Here is a 19,527-nt window from a genome sequence, read left to right as displayed (position 1 = left end):
CTCATAAAATAAAAGCTCGTTTTGGGTTCAGCAAGGCAGCGAGACTCCTGAGAACGCCACAAAAGGGCTGACTTGACCTTGGCCAGCCGAGGAGTCCTGACGACTTGAACGTCTATGTATTTCCACAGCAAGGTATGTGCCTTTCCCACCCTCCACCCTAAAGGTCTCTCCATACATTTGAGACAGTTTTAAAAATCTGAACTGTGGGACCGTCTGGTCGCTGGCAAGCATTCCAGACAAGTGGTTTTCTAAGAAGCCAAGTTCTGGTTTGACTCTTTGATTGGAAAAGTATCTATTTCACTAAGGGTGATAGGCCCCTGGATGCATTCTCACCAAGAAACCCATAAACCAATACTTGAAATGCCAGCAGCGAGTTGTAGGGAATTCTTTTGGTTTGCCTTCAAGGACACAAAACATCGCAAAGGTCTTCTCTTTGGCAGAGAGGGGCCTGGTGTGGAGAGCTGGCCCAGGGTGTGTGTGGAAAGAGTCAGATGTGGGAGTCAACAGACCTGGGTTCGAATCCTGACTCTCCCACCAGCAAGCCGGTTCTGACCTTAAGCAGGTCTCTTCGATTCTCTTGAGTCCAACTTTCCTCTTCTGTAGAATGGGGACATTGACCTCAGTCTCAGGGAGGTGGTGGGGTCTCAGTGAGATGATATCCCCATGATTCCTTCCACCATGCCTGGTGCACACCAGGGCTGGATAAACATCAGTCTTACGTCCACCATGGTAGAGCAATGGAGATACACGACCTCTCTGAGGTCACTGAATCCCTTCCTCTGAGGTCACTGAATCCCTTCCTCTAAGGTCACTGAATCCCTTCTGAGCCCCCGGTCTGGGGCTGCTTGCTTTTGGTTAATCCAATTAAAAGATAATTACAGGTCATGTGCCCTGGGGCCCACACAGGCCCAGACAGGAGGGATTCTGAGGATGCGGAAGGCTTTTCCCTCACAGAGCAGCTGGTGTCCTCACGGGGCAGACCGAAAAATGCATAGAAAATATTTGCCAGTGATTCAAGGCATTGTGATGAGATAACCAAATAGAGGGTAAGACTCAAGCCAGATGCCTTCAAGACAAGGCAGGCATAGTGTCCAGTAGCCAGCAAGAGCACCCAGGCCCCATCTAAAGGAAGCTAAGCTGCCCAGGCTTAGGCAAGTGTTGGCATGCAGGAACATGGGTCATTGTGCCCAGATCGCTCATTCTTCAAGAAAAGCCAGAAATCTAGATTGTATGGGAAAGCTCCTAATTTTTAAGACAATTTATTTTAAAAAGTTAAACATCTGTCTGCAGTCCAGATGGGTAAAGAGACATCCCTGTGGTTGGAGGACTATACCAAGGAGGTGGGGCTCATGCCAGGCCTTGAATGGTGAGTAGAATTTAAATGCCATTTGTGCATTTACTGTGGGTGCACTTCGCAGGAGGCAGTGTGTGGCTTGGTGGCTATGGGCTTTGCGTCTGATTTCTCGTCTGACAAATAGAAAAAAAATGACATCTATTCAAAGGGCATTCGTAAGGATTGGGTGAGATCAAGCTTGTTAGATCCAGCACAATCAAGATGTTGGTGATAGTAGCTGTTGCTGTCCTAACACCTGGTTGTTGCAATTGCTGTTGGCATGGAGAGCAGGGATCGATGGCATGTTGCTCTGTCACTCTCCACCCTGGCCCACCCCATTCAGAGATCCCATGCTTGCCCCACCTTGACATAATGGCCTGTGAAATAGACAGTAATGTTGTTCCTATTTTACAGATGAGGAAACTGAGCCAGCAGAGAGACAGGAAGGAGCCCACGCAGGGTCACACAGGCAGTCAACAGAAACAATATGGAAACCCAGGTCTGCTCGGCTGCACAGCTCACTCTCTGACCTCTCTCCTGATCCCCATGGGCCTTGCACCACGGATGGCCGACGGAATCCTGATTCCAGCAGTCCCACGCCCCTGTGGATTTGAAGTTCCTTGCGGGTTTATCTTGCGTAGGCCCATGGCACACGGTCCCCCCTGCCCTGCCCCACCCCTCCCTGCCCCACCCTCCAATTCCTTCACAGCTCCTTTGAACTTGATCGCAAGGCTCGCCCACAAATCCCAGGAAGCGTCTTGGATGCAGAAGAGTTTCATGGTGTTCCTTATAAAAGCACAACCTGACATGCAACTATTGTGTCAAGAATCCCTCTATTCCCGATTGCCAGAAACCCAAAACAGCTTAAGACAAAAAGAAACTGGCTCAAGGTCTGTGGGAGCCTTGTCTTGGGCCATGTCTACAGGCTCACTCTGTCTGTTAACGTGGACTGAAATTTTGACCCACAGGTCTCCCAAGCGCAGACCCAGGAGGCCCCTCAGGAGACCCCAGCTGTCTTCAGACCCCTGGGGAAAGGGATGCCGGGGCTCTGGTGGTTAGAGAATGAAGTCAGAACTGAGACAGGATTCTCAGCCCAGAAACATCCCAGACACAGATGTTTTGATCCCGTCTTGAAGCCATTTCAACCTTAGAGCGCTGGTTACCAACTCCAGATGCTCACCCACCACCACGTTCATTTGACTAATAGACACTGAGCCCTCACTAGATCCGCTGGGAGCGCCACATGCCCGCCGCCCCTTTAACAGGGTCTTCCCATCCCATGGGCCCTTGGCCACCTTCTTTCTTCAAATTCAAATGTACACAATTAGAGAGAGAAAGAAACATCTGGAACAGACCAGGACGGCGCTGCCCTCACACTCCAGCACCAAGAACTGAGCATCCCCCAACCCCCACTTCCCCCTCCTTCGGGCCCTGCTGTCACGTGTCTCCTGGAGTGGACCTTGCCCCTCTGAGGGTAACTCTACCATGTGAAAGGATCTTGTTATGAAGACACAGTGGTCCTCCCCATCACCACAGGAAGAGGAGGCAGTGGTGGATTTTGCTGGAGTCTGTCTCCTCCGGCTTGACTTACCGTAAGTGCCTCACCTGAAGACCCTGATCTCCAGGGGAGGCAGTAGATGTTAAGGACTCAGGCTCTGGAGTTGTGGGTAAGGCTCCCAATTTCCCTTAGCCTCAGTTTTCTATCTGCAAAGCAGACATGGTTTCAGTTTCCATCTCGTAGAGTTGCTGCGAGGATTCCATAAGGGAATGAATGCAAAGTGCTTAATTCAATGCTTAACAGTAAATGAATGTGCAAGAAAAGGGAATCCATGTTATCATCGCCAGGGGTCAGAATTTTACACGCTATCTTTTTTTCCCTTACAGCAACCCTATAAGGCAGGCATTTTGTTTTGCTTTGTTTTGTTTTGTTTTGCTTTGTTTTGTTTTGTTTTTTGAGATCAAGTTTCGCTCTTGTTGCCCAGGCTGGAATGCTATGGGTGATCTCGGCTCACCGAAACCTCCGCCTCCTGGGTTCAAGTGATTCTCCTGCCTCAGCCTCCCAAGTAGTTGGGATTATGGGCATGCACCACCACACCCAGCTAATTTTGTACTTTTAGTAAAGACAGGATTTCGCCATGTTGGCCAAGCAGGTCTTGAACTCCTGACCTCAGGTGATCCACCTGCCTTGGCCTCCTAAAGTGCTGGGATTACAGGCGTAAGACACCATGCCTGGCCTAAGGCAGGTATTTTTATCCCTACCTTACAGATGGGAGAACAGAGACCTCTCAAGGTACAGCGTGCAGCCCACGGTCTCACAATGAGTGGAGCGGGGCAGTGAGATTTGTCCTCAGGATGCCCAGCTCTGCAGCCCAAGCCCCAGACCACAACACAACGCACCCTTGGCACATGTAGCCACCCCTTCACTTTCACATACATCGTCACTCTTGGCCGTTTTTGTTGGCCAGGGCAGAGCTAAACCCATCCCCCACTTTCCTGCATCTGCAGAAGCCGCTCTGTCTGCCAAAAACCCGGCGTTCAACCAGGACTTCCAGGAACAGCGAAGTCACAGATTTCACACCCACATGCACCAGGCAAGGGTCTCGAATGGCAAGGGAGATGCTTGCCTTCAAGCCACCAGAAGACCACTGACAGGGGCTCGGGGAGCACATCATCATCATCTCCATGCTCATGCACAGAGCCTTCTCACTCCTCAGCATTGTCTCAGTCCTGAAAGCAAGCGTCTGGGCGTCACATCTCAAAATTCTATTCCTACGTTAATTTTCCATAAGAGTCTTGGATTCAGGAGCAAGCAAACTTAGGAATTCAACAACCCCACTGGGGTTTCTCCCTCACCCTCCAACCTGAGACCCAATTTAACACACTCAACTAATTGAGGGGCGCTTCACACTCCAACCTTTTCCAGTCCTGCTCCTGCAGGTGGTGGCTGAAGTCATGGGCGGAAGGGCCCAGGTGCCTGAGGAATTCTCAGAGCCCTGCCATTGATTCATTTGTCTGCAGACATTCTAGACTCCATGTCTCCGAGACAGGCCACGACAGAGTGCATGACGGGGTGAGCCCGCCTTATTTTTCCCTCTAGCTTTCCCCTCCTATTTTTTTTTTTTTTTTCTTCTTGGCCTCAGAGCCCAAAGTATTCTGGACATATTTTTCATTTTTCCAAATATCAATTGCTCTTTTATTCCCTCTCCGAAGCAGTGAGTAATAAGAGTTGTGTCTGGTCCTGAAATTCCGACTGAAATAAATTAGCCCAATGACCAACAGGAGGTGCCTAGAACAATAACGGCGGAATACTTGGCATGTTACAAAAGGGCCCCTGGATGTCGAAGTACAGTAAGTCTAGAAGCACATTACAGAGCAGCATCGCCAGAGCGGGTATGCAATGAGCCATCCAGGCAGCAGAACGCCTCATAAATTAATCCCATTTTTTTTTTCCTTTTTGGTCCACTGGTCACAGTTCTTTAGCCCTCTGGTTAATGGGGCATGCAGAAGGGTATTTTTGGTGTGGCCTGTGGCCCTAGCAGGCAAGCCTATGCCAAGGCTGTGTGTCCATGTGTACACTTGCCCCTCAGCTGGCCTGGCCTCCCAGCCTCTACTTGCCACAGTGAGAGAGAACAGAACCTGGAGGCAGCAGCCTGTGAACAAACACTGAGCACCTACTCAGTGCCAGGTGTCGTGCTAAGTTCTGGAGTGCCTTGGACTGGGAGAGGGAGACAGACCTGCCCTCCTGGGGCTGAGAGCTTGGACATCCCCCAGCCCCTCAGAACAAGGTCTCCATCTCAGTGCAGAAGGGAGGAACGGACAGCAGCAACACTCAGCAGCCTCAATCCCTCCTTCCCTGGAGGTAATCACCCATCAGGTGAGTCTTGGGGCTGACACAGCCTTGTCTCCCACTTCAAGAGCAGCAGAAGCCCCCAGCCTCCTCCCTACTTCAGCCTAGCAGCTGTCCCTGATCAGAGCTTTGAATCTGCAGGGAGCATCCCAAAGACACAGTAGTGGGCTGAGAAAAGCCTTCAAGAGATACCCACATCCTAATCCCTTGTACCTGTGAATATTACCTTATATTGCAAAATAGGACTTTGCAGATGTCATCAAATGAAGGGTTTTAAGATGAGGAGATTTCGCTGGGCATGGTGGCTCATGCCTGTAATCCTAGCACTTTGGGAGGCCGAAGCAGGCAGATCACCCAAGGTCAGGAGTTCAAGACCAGCCTGGCCAACATGGTGAAACCCTGTCTCTACAAAAATACAAAAATTTGCCAAGCATGTTGGCAAGTGCCTGTAATCCCAGCTACTTGGGAGGCCGAGGCAGGAGAATTGGTTGAACCCGGAAGGCGGAGGTTGCAGTGAGCCGAGATCATGCCATTGCACTCCAGCCTGGGTGACAGAGCGAGACTATATCTCAAAAAAAAAAAAAGATAAGGAGACTTTCCTGGATTATCCAAGGGGCCCCAGCATAAGCCTGTGAATCCTTATAAAAGAGAGAGAGAGGAAAATTTCACACATACACACACACACACACACACACAGAGAGAGAGAGAGAGAGAGAGAGAGAGAGAGAGAAACAGAGATAGAGACAGAGACAGCGACAGAGAAGAGGACAAGGCAATGTAACCATGGAGGCAGAGATGAGAGTGCTGTAGCCACAAGCTGAGGAATGCTGGCAGCCACACATGCTGGAAGAGTTGAGGAATGGGTTTCCCTCGAGGGAGCACAGCCAGATGGATGCTTTCAGAGTTCAGCCCAGCGCTACTGACTTTGGACTTCTGGTTTCCAGAACTACAAAAAAATAATTTCTGTAATTTCAAACCATCCAATTTGTAATAATTCATTATAGAAGCCATAGGTAACTAACACAGACACCAAGAGAATTTAGAATTATTTCATGGCATTGGAATCCCACCACGCAGGGTACACATTTACCCCAGTATTCCATTCTGGTTCAGTGCCTGCCTGTAATATGCCCCTGCCCATGGTCCCAACGGCTATTCTTCTCCCTGGAGTTTCAGCCTTCCCATCAAATTCAGGCAGTCCCTCTCACCCCTCCAAGACTGGCCTTTTCTAATGCGAGTTAGCCACAGGGGCTTCTGTGGCTCGCCATAGCAGGTAGCAAGCTCCACAGAGCAGGGCTGTGTAGAGGATTAGGGACAAGCCTCGTTTGAGCACAGCAGACACACAGTAAGAGAGTTCACAAATTAATGGCAGAAATTGGGCTCACACTGTGATTTTTTTTTCTAAAGTTGAATTTGTTGCCAACATTTACAAGTCAGGAGGTTTCACACAAAAGACTGAATTTCTTACATCTCTTGAAAATAAATCAGAAGTTCTCACCACACTGAACCCCACATTCTCAAGCAACAATTGGCTGGCCTTTCTGGACGCAAGCGTTATGATTTTGCCATGGTCCCCACCATGCCCTTCTGTTTCACACCCAGACTACGTCTCTCATTTTATTAACTGTTCAGTACCTGCATACATCTGAGTTTGCAAAGTTTGTTATAAATACAAGTCTTTCTTCTGTGGACTTAAGGCAGACACAAGACCCAGGCTAGGACTGGGTTCTGGTTTCAGGCCCAGGTTGTGAGGTCTTTTCCCATAATTCTCAGTCTCCCCAGACATCCTTTCTTCTCCCCTCCAGCTAGCCAAAAACGCCTCCTCGGGTCCTCTTCCTTCCGTAGTCCCCGCCCACTCCTGTACAGGCTTGCCAATTATGTCATCTCTATCAGTTTTCTGGATAGACTTTTCATATAAACTCTTTGCAATCTTACATTACTGGGAGAATTAAATTCAATTGGCACAAGGGCAGCCCATCAAATACTTGGAGAAGGGAGGAGGAGAAAAGGAGGGGGGAGTGGGAATGAAGAGAGGAAGGCAGGGAAAGAGGGAGGGAGGAGAGAAAGGAGAGAGGGAAAGAGGGAGGGAGGAGAGAAAGGAGAGAGGGAAAGAGGGAGGGAGTAGAGAAAGGAGAGAGGGAGAGAGGGAGGAAAAGAAGGAGAGAGAGAGGGAGAAGGGGGAAGAGAGAGAAACTACCTGAGCTTCCAGTTTGAGGTAGGCACTATCCAGTTAGTTCTTCCCGTTTAGCCCTCCCAGTAACCCCATAAGACACACATTATTATTATTGGCCTCACTTTTCAGATAACTGAGACTTAGAGACATGATGTCACTTTCCCAAGTGAATGTTACAATGATACCAGGATTTGAACCCAGGTGTGTTTGGGAGACAGGACTCAAGCACAAAGCACTGCTTGGTCTCCACTTATTAGGTTTGGGGCAGATTTCTCCCTTGGCAGAGTGTAATTTTTCAAGTCTGATTAGTTATTCCCCTGGAAATCTTTATTCATTCACACATTTCCATTCATTCCCTGCCCCCCGCCAACTCATGCTCACATTGACTTGCTCCCTAATTCCCTCCTTCAAAGTCCTCTCTCTCCTTTCTCATTCTCTCCCTCTTCCTTTACTAGGAAGTGTGGCGCACCCAGTGCCATACTGACCCTCTGCCAGTCCCCTGCCCACACCAGCTACTGGGCCAGTTCTCTGAGGGCCGGATGGGGAAGCTCTTCCTCCCTCTCCTCCCCGCCCTGAGACCAAATCCTGGAAGTTCTGCCTTCTGAAGGAGTTTCCTGGAAGAATTTATTGTGTTTCCTAGAAAAATGACTGTAATTCATTACTTTTTTGTGTGTGACTATACATTTTTTTACTGTAATTCATTACTTTTCGTGACTGTAATTCATTACTTTTGATGTGCCATAATTAGCTTAATGAGCAGTCCTTACGTGCCTGCATTTGACATTTCAAATGTGTCCACCAGATAAAGCCCAAGAGCCAGCAACTGCATGGGTGCATGCAAGACCATCAAGATGATGCAAATGGCCTTTGGAGGGCCCTCAAGTGGGAGGCAAGAGAACTGAGTTTGGTACCTCTCCTTGGACTGCCTTGGGCTGGACTCTTTCTTTCTCTGGTCTTGAATCTTCCTAGGGAAGGAGCAGTATCTCACGGCCACCAAGAGCCAGGGTGCTGTCACCAGAATGGTGCAGTCCAAATCTCAAACCTACCTCTTACCAGCTGAGTAACTTTGGGAAAGTGACTTAGTCACTCTAAGCTTCAGTCTCCCCATCTGTAAAATGGAGACAAAAGTACGATTTACCACCTAGAGATGTAATATTTGTACGGTGAACCAATGCATGTAAAGCACTTTGCACAGTGTGCAGTACTTAGAAAACTCTCAAAATATCTTAGTTGCGCATGGTAATAATACAGGAGTTAAGAAGAAATTAATTAGTCAGACAGAGAGGGTGTGGAAGTCCTCAGTAAGGTTTTCCTTTTCATGAAAAGCAGCCCCCCAGTTATTTTCCTTTCTGACAAAGAGCAGCCTGTAAAATCGAGCTGCAGACATAGAGGCTACAGTTGTGCCAATCATGTTCAAGATGGCACCTCCATCTTCCCTTCTCTTTGTCTACCACGTGTATAGTAAGGAGCAGACAAGACAGCCCTGGCTAAAGGGAAAGTTCATTTGCATAATAAGATTAGGGTGGGGCAGCTAGCCTTCCCCACACTAGGTAAATATCATACCTCATGGAACCAAACTGTGAGCCCTGTGTAAATCATACACCACCTCCACAAGCCTAACTGTGAAATTCTGCTGCAGCCATCACTGGCTGGTCTTGTCCTCTGAGAAGTTCCCTCTCAATCTCTCTCTGGAGCTGTTTTTCTTTCCCCTTTTTTGCCTATTTTGTGTGTCCGTATCCTAAATTTTCCTGGCATAAGACAACGAACCCTGGGCATTTACCCCAGACAACATAGCCACTTTAGTAATAACAATAAAGATATGCAGAATAAGAGGCAGAAAGCAGTGGAGATTGTATGAAATGCCCCCACGTGCCAACCTGGGATAGTCATGGAGTTGGAAGTAAGAGTGAAGTCAGCTGGACTTCCTGGGTCCAGTGGGGACTTGAAGAACTTTTCTGTCTAGCTAGAGGGTTTGTAAATGCACCAATCAGCGCTCTGTGTCTAACTAAAGGATTGTAAATGGCCCAATCAGCACTCTACAAAATGGACCAATCAGCACTCTGTAAAATGGACCAATCAGCACTCTGTAAAAGGGACCAATCAGCAGGACGTGGGTGGGGACAAATAAGGGAATAAAGCTGGCCACCCCAGCCAGCAGCAGCAACCCACTGGGGTCCCCTTCCACTCTGTGGAAGCTTTGTTCTTTTGCTCTTCACAATAAATCTTGCTGCTGCTCACTCTTTCGGTCCACTACCTTTAAGAGCTGTAACACTCACCGCGAGGGTCTGCAGCTTCATTCTTGAAGTCAGGAAGACCATGAAACCACCTGAAGGAACAAACTGTGGACACAGAAGGACAGGAGAGAAGGTGGTTATGTCTGATATTCAAAAAGTCTAATGGAAATCTCACATCTGCTTATGCACAGTGAAGCCACAAAAGGCAAGAATGACCACTTTCTTTGTTTTTAGCTGAAACTACATTAACTCCTTGTGGTAAACGAGAAGACTTTGGAGTTAAATAGACCCATACTAAGGCAGGGTATGTGCCACTGAGTAAGGAGATTAACATTCCCAACAGAAACTAACAGCCCCGGCCTTGTAGGGCAGTTAGGAGGATTAGATGAGGTAACATGTGGAAGGCACTTACTCTGGGTCAGGCGCACAGTAGGTACTTCGTTCGTGACACCCACTAATTCCGATAACCTTCCCTAGCCTCGCTGGACCTCGGTCTCTTCAAAACGTAAAATCATACCACCTGCTTTACTCATTCGGCAAATATTTACTGAGCCAAGTACTATGATTACAAAAATGTATTCACCAGACACAGTTCCTGGCCTCTCAGAGCCTGCAGTTTGAGATCGTTCATTATTCATCCTTTCAACAGGTATTTTTACTGAACATTTACTATGTAACGGGCTGCATAAGGGGCATCAGAAATGCAATGGTTAGTAAGACAGATTTAATTTCCCACTACCCGCAGAATTATAGCCTAGAGAAGCTGTAGTAAAATAATCTAGTGAAATGCCTAGCGTACAGCAGGCCTCCATATATAAGTTATCTGGATGCCAATCAGAAGCTCTGTATGTGGAACTTTGGTAAAGTTAGTTCACAAAATGTGGAACATTGATGATTTCTTAACACATGAAATTTTTTCGGTACATGGGAGCTTTTAAAGTATAAGGAAAGTCCAAAGAATATGAAATATTTAGGTATATACCCAACAAAACATGTACAAAAGCTATATCCCCAAAATTACAAAGTGCTGGTTAAAAAACAAACAAAACGGAAGACCTAAATAAATGAAGAAGTATACTGTGTTCGTGGGATAGAAGACACCACAGAGTAAATATGACAATTCTCCCCAAAGTGATTCATAGGTTTGATGCAATTCCTATCACAATCCCAGCTAGCAAAGTAGTTTGTTGACTAGATAAGCTTGTTCTAAAGTTTATATGGAAAGGCATAGGCCCTATGAGAGCTGAAACAATCTTGACAAAGAAAAACAAAGTAGGAAAAATCACTTTACTTGCTATTAAGACTCACTGTAAAGCTACAGCAATCAAGACAGTGTAGTATTGATGCAGGGATAGATACATAGATCAATGAAACAGAATACAGAACAAATGGTCCTGGAGCAACTGGACACCCATAAGCAAAAAAAAAATGAACCTCAAACTTCACACTTTATACAAAAATTGATTCCAAATGGATCATGGGCTGAAATAAGAAGCATAAAGCTATACAACAACAAAAAAAAAAAAAAAAAAAAAAAAAAACTTCAGAACCTAGGGCTAGGTGAAGAGTTGTTAGACTTGCCACAAAAAAGCACAATTCATAAAAGAAAAAGTGATAGATTGGATCAAAACGTTTTAAAACATTTTCTCTGCAAAAGTTCATGTGATGAAGTTGAAAAGATAAGCTACAGACTGGGAGAAAATAGTTTGCAAACCATATATCCTAAGAAGGACCAGTATCTAAAATGAGCAAAAAGCTGTCTCAAAACTCAACTGTAGCAAAACCAACCCGATTAGTAAATGGGCAAAAGACAGGAACAGATATTCCACTGAGGAGGGGGTGCAGATGGCAAATAAGCTATTATGAAAAGATGTTCAGGCAGGGCATGGTGGCTCACATCTGTAATCCCAGCACTTTGGGAGCCCAAGGTGGGAGGATTGCTTGAGCCCAGAAGTTCAAGACCAGCCTGGGAAACATAGCAAGACACTGTCTCCACCCAAAACAAAACAAAAAAAATTGCTTGATAAAATTTTTAAAAAAGAAAAGATATTAAACATCATTAGCTATCAGGGAAATACACATTAAAACCACGAGATGTTACTAAACACCTATCAAAACAGCTAAATTAAAAAATAGTGAAAGCAGACATTGGTGGGGATGAGGAGAAACCAAATCACTCATACACTGTTAATGAGAATGTACAATGGCACAGCCATTCTGTAAAACAGTTTGACAATTTCTTATAAAACTATCATGCCATGATGCTATGGCCCAGCAATTGCACTTTCAGGTATTTATCCCAGGGAAATGAAACTTACATTTACCCAAAAACATGTACAAGAATGTTCATATCACCTTTACTCTCAAGAGTCAAAAACTGGAGGCAGCCGGCTTTTGAACATGTTTGGAACATGTCCTGAAGGATGGCATACGCATATCACAAAATACTACTCAGCAGTCAAAAGGAATGAATACTGATACATGCAACAAATTGGGTGAATTTCCAGGAGTTATACTATTTTTTTTAAGTCAATGCCCAAAGGTTAACTACTGTTTCATTCCACTTATGTAGCATTTGGAATAAACAAATTTTAGAAAGAGAGAGCAGATGAGTGGTTTCCAGGAGTTAGGGGCAGCGTGGGTGGGGTCGGGAGGCAGCAGCCATCACGAAGCAGCACAAAGCCCCTTGTATTTTGAAATTCTTCTGTGTCTTGACTGTAGTCCTAAGTGCACAAACCTACACAAAATTGTTTAGCATTAAACACACACACACACACACACACACACACACACACACACACAAATAGAACAAGTAACACTGGGGAAGTCTGCGTAGAATTGGTAGAGTGTGTCAATGTCCACATCCAGGCTGTGATCTACTGCAGTGAGGCAGGATATTACTGTACCATTGGGGGGAAACCTTGTAGAGGGTGCACAGGATCTCTCTGTATTGTTTCTTACAACTGCATGTGAATCTACAATTATCTCCATACATTTTTCAATTAAAAATAGCTTTTATTTATTTATTTATTGTAATTTTTAAAAAATAGAGACATGGTCTCACCATGTTGCCCAGGCTGGTCTGGAACTTCTGGACTCAAGCAATCCTCCAGCCTCAGCCTCCCAAAGTGCTAGGGATTACATGTGTGAGCCACTGCACCCAATCTCTTGTTTTTATATTTTAGAATTAGTATTTTTATTAAAAACTTGCAAATATAGAAGAAAATAATCAGAAAAGTCATCATCCTGAAACATAATATTTTGATGCATTTCTTCCTGATCTTTGTTTTCTACACTCATATGAAAAATAAAAGTGAGGGAAGGGACTAAAACTCAGGGTGGTGGGAAGGTGAGAACCTTGCTGTCCCCACCTTCTGTGACATCAGAACTCAATGTTTGTGGGATGCAAGGTGACCACAGGTGGGGGAGGGGAAGGGTGCCCTTCTGCCTGTTGAGTGAGGGGACCTTGGTCCACCCAGGCAGCCAGATCTGAGGCCATGGCAACCCAGCAAGTGGGCAGCAGGAGGCGGGTGGCCACAGAGCGGGTGGCAGCCCAGCTGCTTGAACGGAGAAGGGACAGCCACTGTGATGACAAGAAGCAGGTGAGGCCAGGCCAGGTACATGCTGCTTTCCTCCCACCTGGGCTGCTTTTGCCACTCCAGACAGACTATAAGCCCCTCGAAGCCCGGGATGAACCTTGGACCCAACTGTCCCTGGATCCTACTCTGGTGGAGCACAGCTTAGGGGCTTAGGCACTTCTTGGCGGGGCCGTCACTGACACTGTCTTATTAAATTCTCAGCACTGCCAGCAGAAAGTATGTTCCAGGAGGACTGGGCTTTTTGTTGAGTTTCCCACTGAATCCCTAGTGCCTAGCATGGTGCTTGGTGCCTAATAGATGCTGAATGAGTGAATGAACTGAAATAGGATAATACTCCTGAACTGGAGAGCTCCTGGAGGATTCATTCTCAGGGCTGAAATTCAACACTCACGTGGGATTTCATCAAAATGGAAAACATTAATGCTTGCTGCACACAGCCTGGTGCATCCACACCCCATCTCTTAGATGCTATCAACCTCATTCACAGGGGGTAAACTGAGGCCCAGAAAGGCAAAAGGGCCATACAGCTGGGACATAACAAGATTTGAAAACACATCCGTCTGATTTTAGAACCCCCTGAAATCAGGTTCATCTGCTATAAGGATCCTGAGCAAGGGTTTATTCTGAGGATAAGAAGAAGCTGTGGAAGGGTTTTAAGCAGAGCAATGAACGAATCAGCTCTGCTGTCTCTGCTTTCAAAAGACTTGTTCACTCATTAATTTACTATACAGGCACCAAGTGCCTCCTATATGCTGGACCTTGTAACACATAACAGGGGCCTTCATGGGCACCCATCATGCTGTGGCTTTTCCTAAAAGGTGTTCCATAGACACCAGACCCCAGGAATGCTCCTTTTAGAAACATTCTTTACAGAATTCTGTGGCTTGAGGAAGGTTGCATACCCTCAACCCCTCCTGAAGACTGACGCTGCTCATTCACGTAAGGAAGGCTCTGAGAAGTCCTTCAACAAAGAAGTCTGCTTAGCTTTGTTTACCACAGCATTTCCCACCTTGATTCTACCAGAGTCCCATTGTTTCTTTTCTTTTCTTTTCTTTTCTTTTCTTTTCTTTTCTTTTCTTTTCTTTTCTTTTTTTTTTGAGAAGGAGCCTCGCTGTGTCGCCAGGCTAGAGTGCAACGGTGCAATCTTGGCTCACTGCAACCTACACCTCCCGGGTTCAAGCAATTCTACTACCTCAGCCTCCCGAGCAGCTGGGACTACAGGTGCCCGCCACCACACCCAGTTAATTTTTGTATTTTTACTAGAGCCAGGGTTTCACCCTATTGGACAGGCTGATCTCGAACTCCTGATCTGGTGATCCACCCACCTCAGCCTCCCAAAGTGCTGGGATTACAGGCGTGAGCCACCGCGCCCGGCCGGCTTCTTTTTTGAAAGACTTTTCAGTGTATTTCAAAATCCATTTTACAGACGAAGAAACTGAGGCTCAGAGAAATTATTTGGCTCAAGCCCCAAGACGACACAAGCAAAAGGACTCAAACTCAATCCTAGTCCATGTTCCTTCCTTTGCCTCCATGCAGCACAGTATAGAAACCAGCAGCAAGCATGCTGGGGAAGAAATCAACCTGTAAAATGCGTTGATAGAGGACTGGTGAGACACAAAGAAGAGCTTCCAGGCCACGAAAACTCATCAGCTGTTTTAAAGATTGTGACAGTTAGTGTGTGTCTTCCATGAAAAGATTCCTAAGGAATATTGTTAAGAAAAGAAAAAGGACCCTAATATTAAATGTACAGTGTGATGATTTTGCATTGGGTGTACACACAGATCAAACTGTAGAACATTTCTCGCACCGAGGGAGGCTCTTTCGGGGCTCCGCCCACCTGGCATCCCACTCCCATAGCAGTGATTCTGATTTCTGTCATCATAGCTGAGTTTTCTATGTTCTTGAATTTCATGTAAATGGAATCATACCATGTATACCTTGGTGCCCGACTTCTTCCACTTATCGCTGTGTCTGTGAAACCCAACCAGTTGTTGCTATGTAACATGTTTATTTTTTTAAGTTAATGATAATATAGTTGCTAGTATCATAAAGAAAATTATCTGGGGAAGAGACAAGTTAGACAAATCTTTCATCTTCTTTGTTTAGTACTGGGTCTAAATGTTACTTCACATACTTGGGTGTCTAAGAAATTTGTTCTTTTTTTAAGGCAAACTAAATCTGACTCAGCCACAACCTAGTGAGTTTGGGGAAAATCGGATGTCGGTCAATATGCACACACACACAAACACGCACATACACATATTTGAAAAACACGAAAACTTTAAAAGCGTGGTCAAAATTTCCACATTAGCAGAAAAAGAAGAATTAAACTCAATAGTATAAAGAAATAAAAAAGACAAAATCAGAAATTAATTAAATGTAAAGCAGACAAAATAAAATTAATCATTTTTAATTGGTAAAATTAAATTAAAAATTGGAAAACTTTTTAATAGACTAAACAAAAAACACACATAGAGAGAATACACAAATTACCAATATCAAGAATGAAAGAGGTCTCTTGTTTCCTCTCTTGCCCTCTTTAAATATATTTTTAAAAAGAATTGAAGAGGATTATTATCATGACTCTTACAGGCATTAAAAGAATATTAAGGTAATATTAGGAACAATTTGACGCCGATACATTTAGGTGAAATGGATAGATCTTCCTGGGCAGTACAACTTCCAAAATTGACTCAAGAAGAGTCTTAATAACTACAGGCCCAAAAGGTTCAACCAATAAATTTTGTCGATCATTTGAGATGAAAATAATACCAATCTTACACAAATTATTTTATAAAATAGAGGAGAAGGGAGTTCTTACCAATTCATTTTAAGGGGGTAACAAAACCTTGATACCAAAACTTTACAAATGTACAGAAAAAAACAATTTTTTTTCTTTGAGACAGAGTCTTGCTCTGTCACCCAGACTGGAGTACAGTAACGCAGTCTTGGCTCACTGCAACCTCTGCCTCCCAGGCTCAAGCAATGTCCCTGCCTCGGCCTTTTGAGTACCTGGAATGACAGGCACCTGCCACCATGGCCAGCTAATTTTTGCGTTTTTAGTAGAGACAGGGTTTTGCCATGTTGGCCAGGCTGGTTGCGAACGCCTGATCTCAAGTAATCACCTCGGCCTCCCAAAGTGTTAGGATTACAGGCATGAGCCACCATGCCCAGCCTAGAAAAAATTTTAAACCAATCTCTTATGAATGTAGATGTAAGAAATCTCAACAAAATAGTAGCTTGTCAAATCACGTGACATACAAAAAGGCTAGCTAATGCATCATGAACAACTAGAGTTTACTGAAGAAACTCACTTGGCTCAATATTTAAAACACAATGCAATTTACCACAAAAATGGGGACACGTATAGTGGCTCAGTGGGTACAGAAAAGTCAGTGGGGGTTTCTTATAAAATTAAACATACATTTACCATATAACCCAGCATTTGCATTTTTGAATATTAACCCAAGAGAAATGTGAACATATGTTCATACAAGGATTCGTATATGAGTGTTCACAGCACTTTTATTCATAATAGCCCCAAACTGGAAACAACCTGAAGGTCCATCAACAGGTAAAGAGACTAATTGTGCAATATTCTATGTTCATATAAAATAAATACTCATCAACCAAATACACAATATACTCATCAATACAATTGAGCACAAAAAATGGAGGCATTTCAAAAACGGTATCTTAAGCAAAAGAAACTAAATGCAAAAGCACACACACTGTGTGATTCCACTTATACAAGGTTATGGAACAGGCCAAACTACTCATAGTGACAGAAAACAGATGAATGGTTCTCTCCAGGCAGGGCAGGAGTGAGAATGGAACTGACTGCAAAAGGAAACTTTCGAAGATGATGGAAACGTTCTACATCTTGATTGGGGTGATGGTCTACAGGTATAGACATTTATCAAAACTCATCAGACTATATATTTTAAATGTGTGTGTTTTATTTATATGTAAATTATATCACAAAGAAGTTTGATCTTAATTTCAAGATCGATTAAAACGAAAGATGTTTAAATGAGAGAAAACGCAAATTCAACATCAGTGAGTTGCCATGTTATCTATTTCTTCGAAGTTTGGGAGTTTTGTAGTAAGCAAGTGTGACTTAGATAACTAGAACAAAAGTTAAGCTCAAAAAACTGTCGTATAAGCATGCCCATGCCTGGCCCTTTGTGATGGAAGCAGGGGGACCTGAAGAGAATCCATCCTCATGTTCTTCCTCCTCCTCCTCTTCTTGCACCCTAGACACTGTTGGCATTGCTGATCTTGGTGCTGTACTTGAGCACAGGGATATCGGGTGAGCATTCTGGAATCTGAGAAAGAAGGAACCAAATCCACATGGTTGCTTGTTAAGGAGACCTCCATAACCTGCCTTCTCCTACTGACCCTTCATCATACTGGGATGACTAACCATGTTTATTTCAATTAGTGCTCATTTGCTCTTAAGAGGTGATGTTTGTGCCTGTTTCAGGAAGCAGTTGGGAGGTGTCAGAAAGGATCAGAGAATGTAACTACTACCAGAATCTTGTAGTTTCCCAGGTAACATATCCAGCAAGGTACTGAGGTGAGGCAATCTGGGAAGGCTTTCCAGAGGAGGTGTCATTGGCAACATGGGTCATGAAAGATAAGTAGGAGCTGGCCAAGTGTAGAAGGTGGGTACTATGAGCACGATGAATAGCACATGCAAAGGCCCAGGGATCTTTTTGAAACCAGTGGGGGCGGGGAGGAGGGTCCTATCTGAGAAAGTCACTTCCATGTCTGCCTTCCAGGGGCTTGAATATCAGACTGATGAGCCCTCGGAAGAACCGATAAAGACCATCAGGAACTGGCTGAAGGAGAACTTGCATGTCTTCTTGGAGAAGTTAGAGGAAGAGGTGCGAGAGCTGGAGCAGCTAGTGCGGGACCTGGAACTGTGGCTGGACGCTCTTCTGGGAGAGCCGCACCTGGAGGAGCACTGCTCCACACATAAAAGTCACATGTGAGGGTTGGGCCTGGGACCTGGGGGGAGCACAAAGGTGGGGAGGGGTTGCCAGGGATTTCTCTAAGCAGGGCAGAGGTCTGATTCTTGAAGTTCCAGGCAGGCAAGAAAATAAAGTAGTTGGGAAATGAAGTCCGCTGTTCACATTCATTAATGCTGACAGAAACAGCCTTGGCGGAACACCAGAGCCCAGCTGAGATATTCTCCCTGGCACCGTGACATGGCCCCCTGGAACAAACACAGGCTTCAGAGCCAGCCATGGGTTCAGGACACTTCTACTTTCTTGAGACGTTGTGTAACTTTCCTTAACCTGAGACTCAGTTTCCTCACATATAAAAATCAAAGAAACACAATTTGCCTTACAGGAAGACAATGTATCTTGGGTGTGTATACAGAGTGTGTCTGCCACATAGCAGGTGGGTGTCGGATAAATAGCTCTTCCTTTCTCACATGTTTTTTCCTTCCTCCCTGGAGTGTGGTTAAGAGGATACTAGCTCTGGCTAAGTGTGTGGATACCATGCGGCATTCAACCCTCTGACTCTGCTGGCGGAAGTATCCTTTCCTAAAATCTCTATTTGGTGATAGCTATCAAATTTACAAATGCATTTTCTCTTCGACCCAACAATCTGTGTCAAGGAATTTATCCCACAGCTACATTTGCCTACACATGAAATGACATGTGTGTAAGATTATTCACCCCAGCTTTATTTGCAATAGCAAAAAAATGGAAGCAACCCAAATAATACCAGGAGGGCTCTGGTTATATAAGTTATGGTACAGTCAGACAATGGGCAATCGTATAGCTATCAAAGAGAATGAGGAAGCTGTCTACTATGGTGTGAATATGGGTGACCCCCAAAAATGCATACATTGGAACCTAATACTCAATGTGACAGTGTTAAGAGCTGGAGCCTTTAGGAGGTGATTAAGTCATGAGGATTCTCCCCTCATTAGTGAGATTCGTGCCATTATATTAATGATAGAGGCTTGTTAGTACCATTATATTAATAAAAGAGGCTTGAGGAGTCTGTTTACCCCTTCCACCATGTGAGGACACAGCTAGAAGTTCTCTTTTATGAGGAACAAGTGCTCACCAGACACTGAATCTGCTGGTGCCTTGATCTTGGACTTCCCAGCCTCCAGAACTGTAATAAATGTCTATTATTTACAAATTATGCAGTCTAAGGTGTTTTGTTATAATTGTCCAAATGGACTGGTACTTTCCTTCTGCTAAATGGAAAAGCCTGAAAGATATGTAGTTAAGTGAAAAAAATTAAGGTATAGGCCAGGCGCAGTGGCTCACATCTGTAATCCCAGCACTTTGGGAGTCCAAGGCAGGCGAATCACT

The 19,527-nt window shown here is 45.0% G+C and overlaps 1 protein-coding gene across 1 annotated transcript; it reads left to right on the top strand.

The window, feature by feature from the left end:
- The first annotated feature begins 13,084 nt into the window (after positions 1-13,084).
- SMIM23 (small integral membrane protein 23) lies at positions 13,085-18,183 on the top strand. Its single transcript, XM_010373309.2, has 4 exons — positions 13,085-13,189; positions 17,447-17,498; positions 17,673-17,740; positions 17,971-18,183. The coding sequence occupies exons 1-4, from the start codon at positions 13,085-13,087 to the stop codon at positions 18,181-18,183; spliced, it is 438 nt and encodes a 145-aa protein (XP_010371611.2).
- Positions 18,184-19,527: the final 1,344 nt, after the last annotated feature.

Source organism: Rhinopithecus roxellana, chromosome 3, assembly GCF_007565055.1.
Source record: "Rhinopithecus roxellana isolate Shanxi Qingling chromosome 3, ASM756505v1, whole genome shotgun sequence".
Lineage (NCBI taxonomy): Eukaryota > Metazoa > Chordata > Mammalia > Primates > Cercopithecidae > Rhinopithecus > Rhinopithecus roxellana.
The sequence above is the reverse complement of the archived record's forward strand: the minus strand, read 5'-3'. Positions and strand labels throughout refer to the sequence as shown.

What these genes read in the sequence shown, in the direction of transcription:
- SMIM23 (XM_010373309.2), top strand. Translation starts at nt 13,085, where the DNA reads ATGGCAACCCAGCAAGTGGGCAGCAGGAGGCGGGTGGCCACAGAGCGG. An exon ending in CTTGAGCACAGGGATATCGG is followed by an intron (nt 17,499 to 17,672) that starts GTGAGCATTCTG and finishes TGCCTGTTTCAG; the next exon opens with GAAGCAGTTGGGAGGTGTCA. An exon ending in AGAATCTTGTAGTTTCCCAG is followed by an intron (nt 17,741 to 17,970) that starts GTAACATATCCA and finishes TCTGCCTTCCAG; the next exon opens with GGGCTTGAATATCAGACTGA.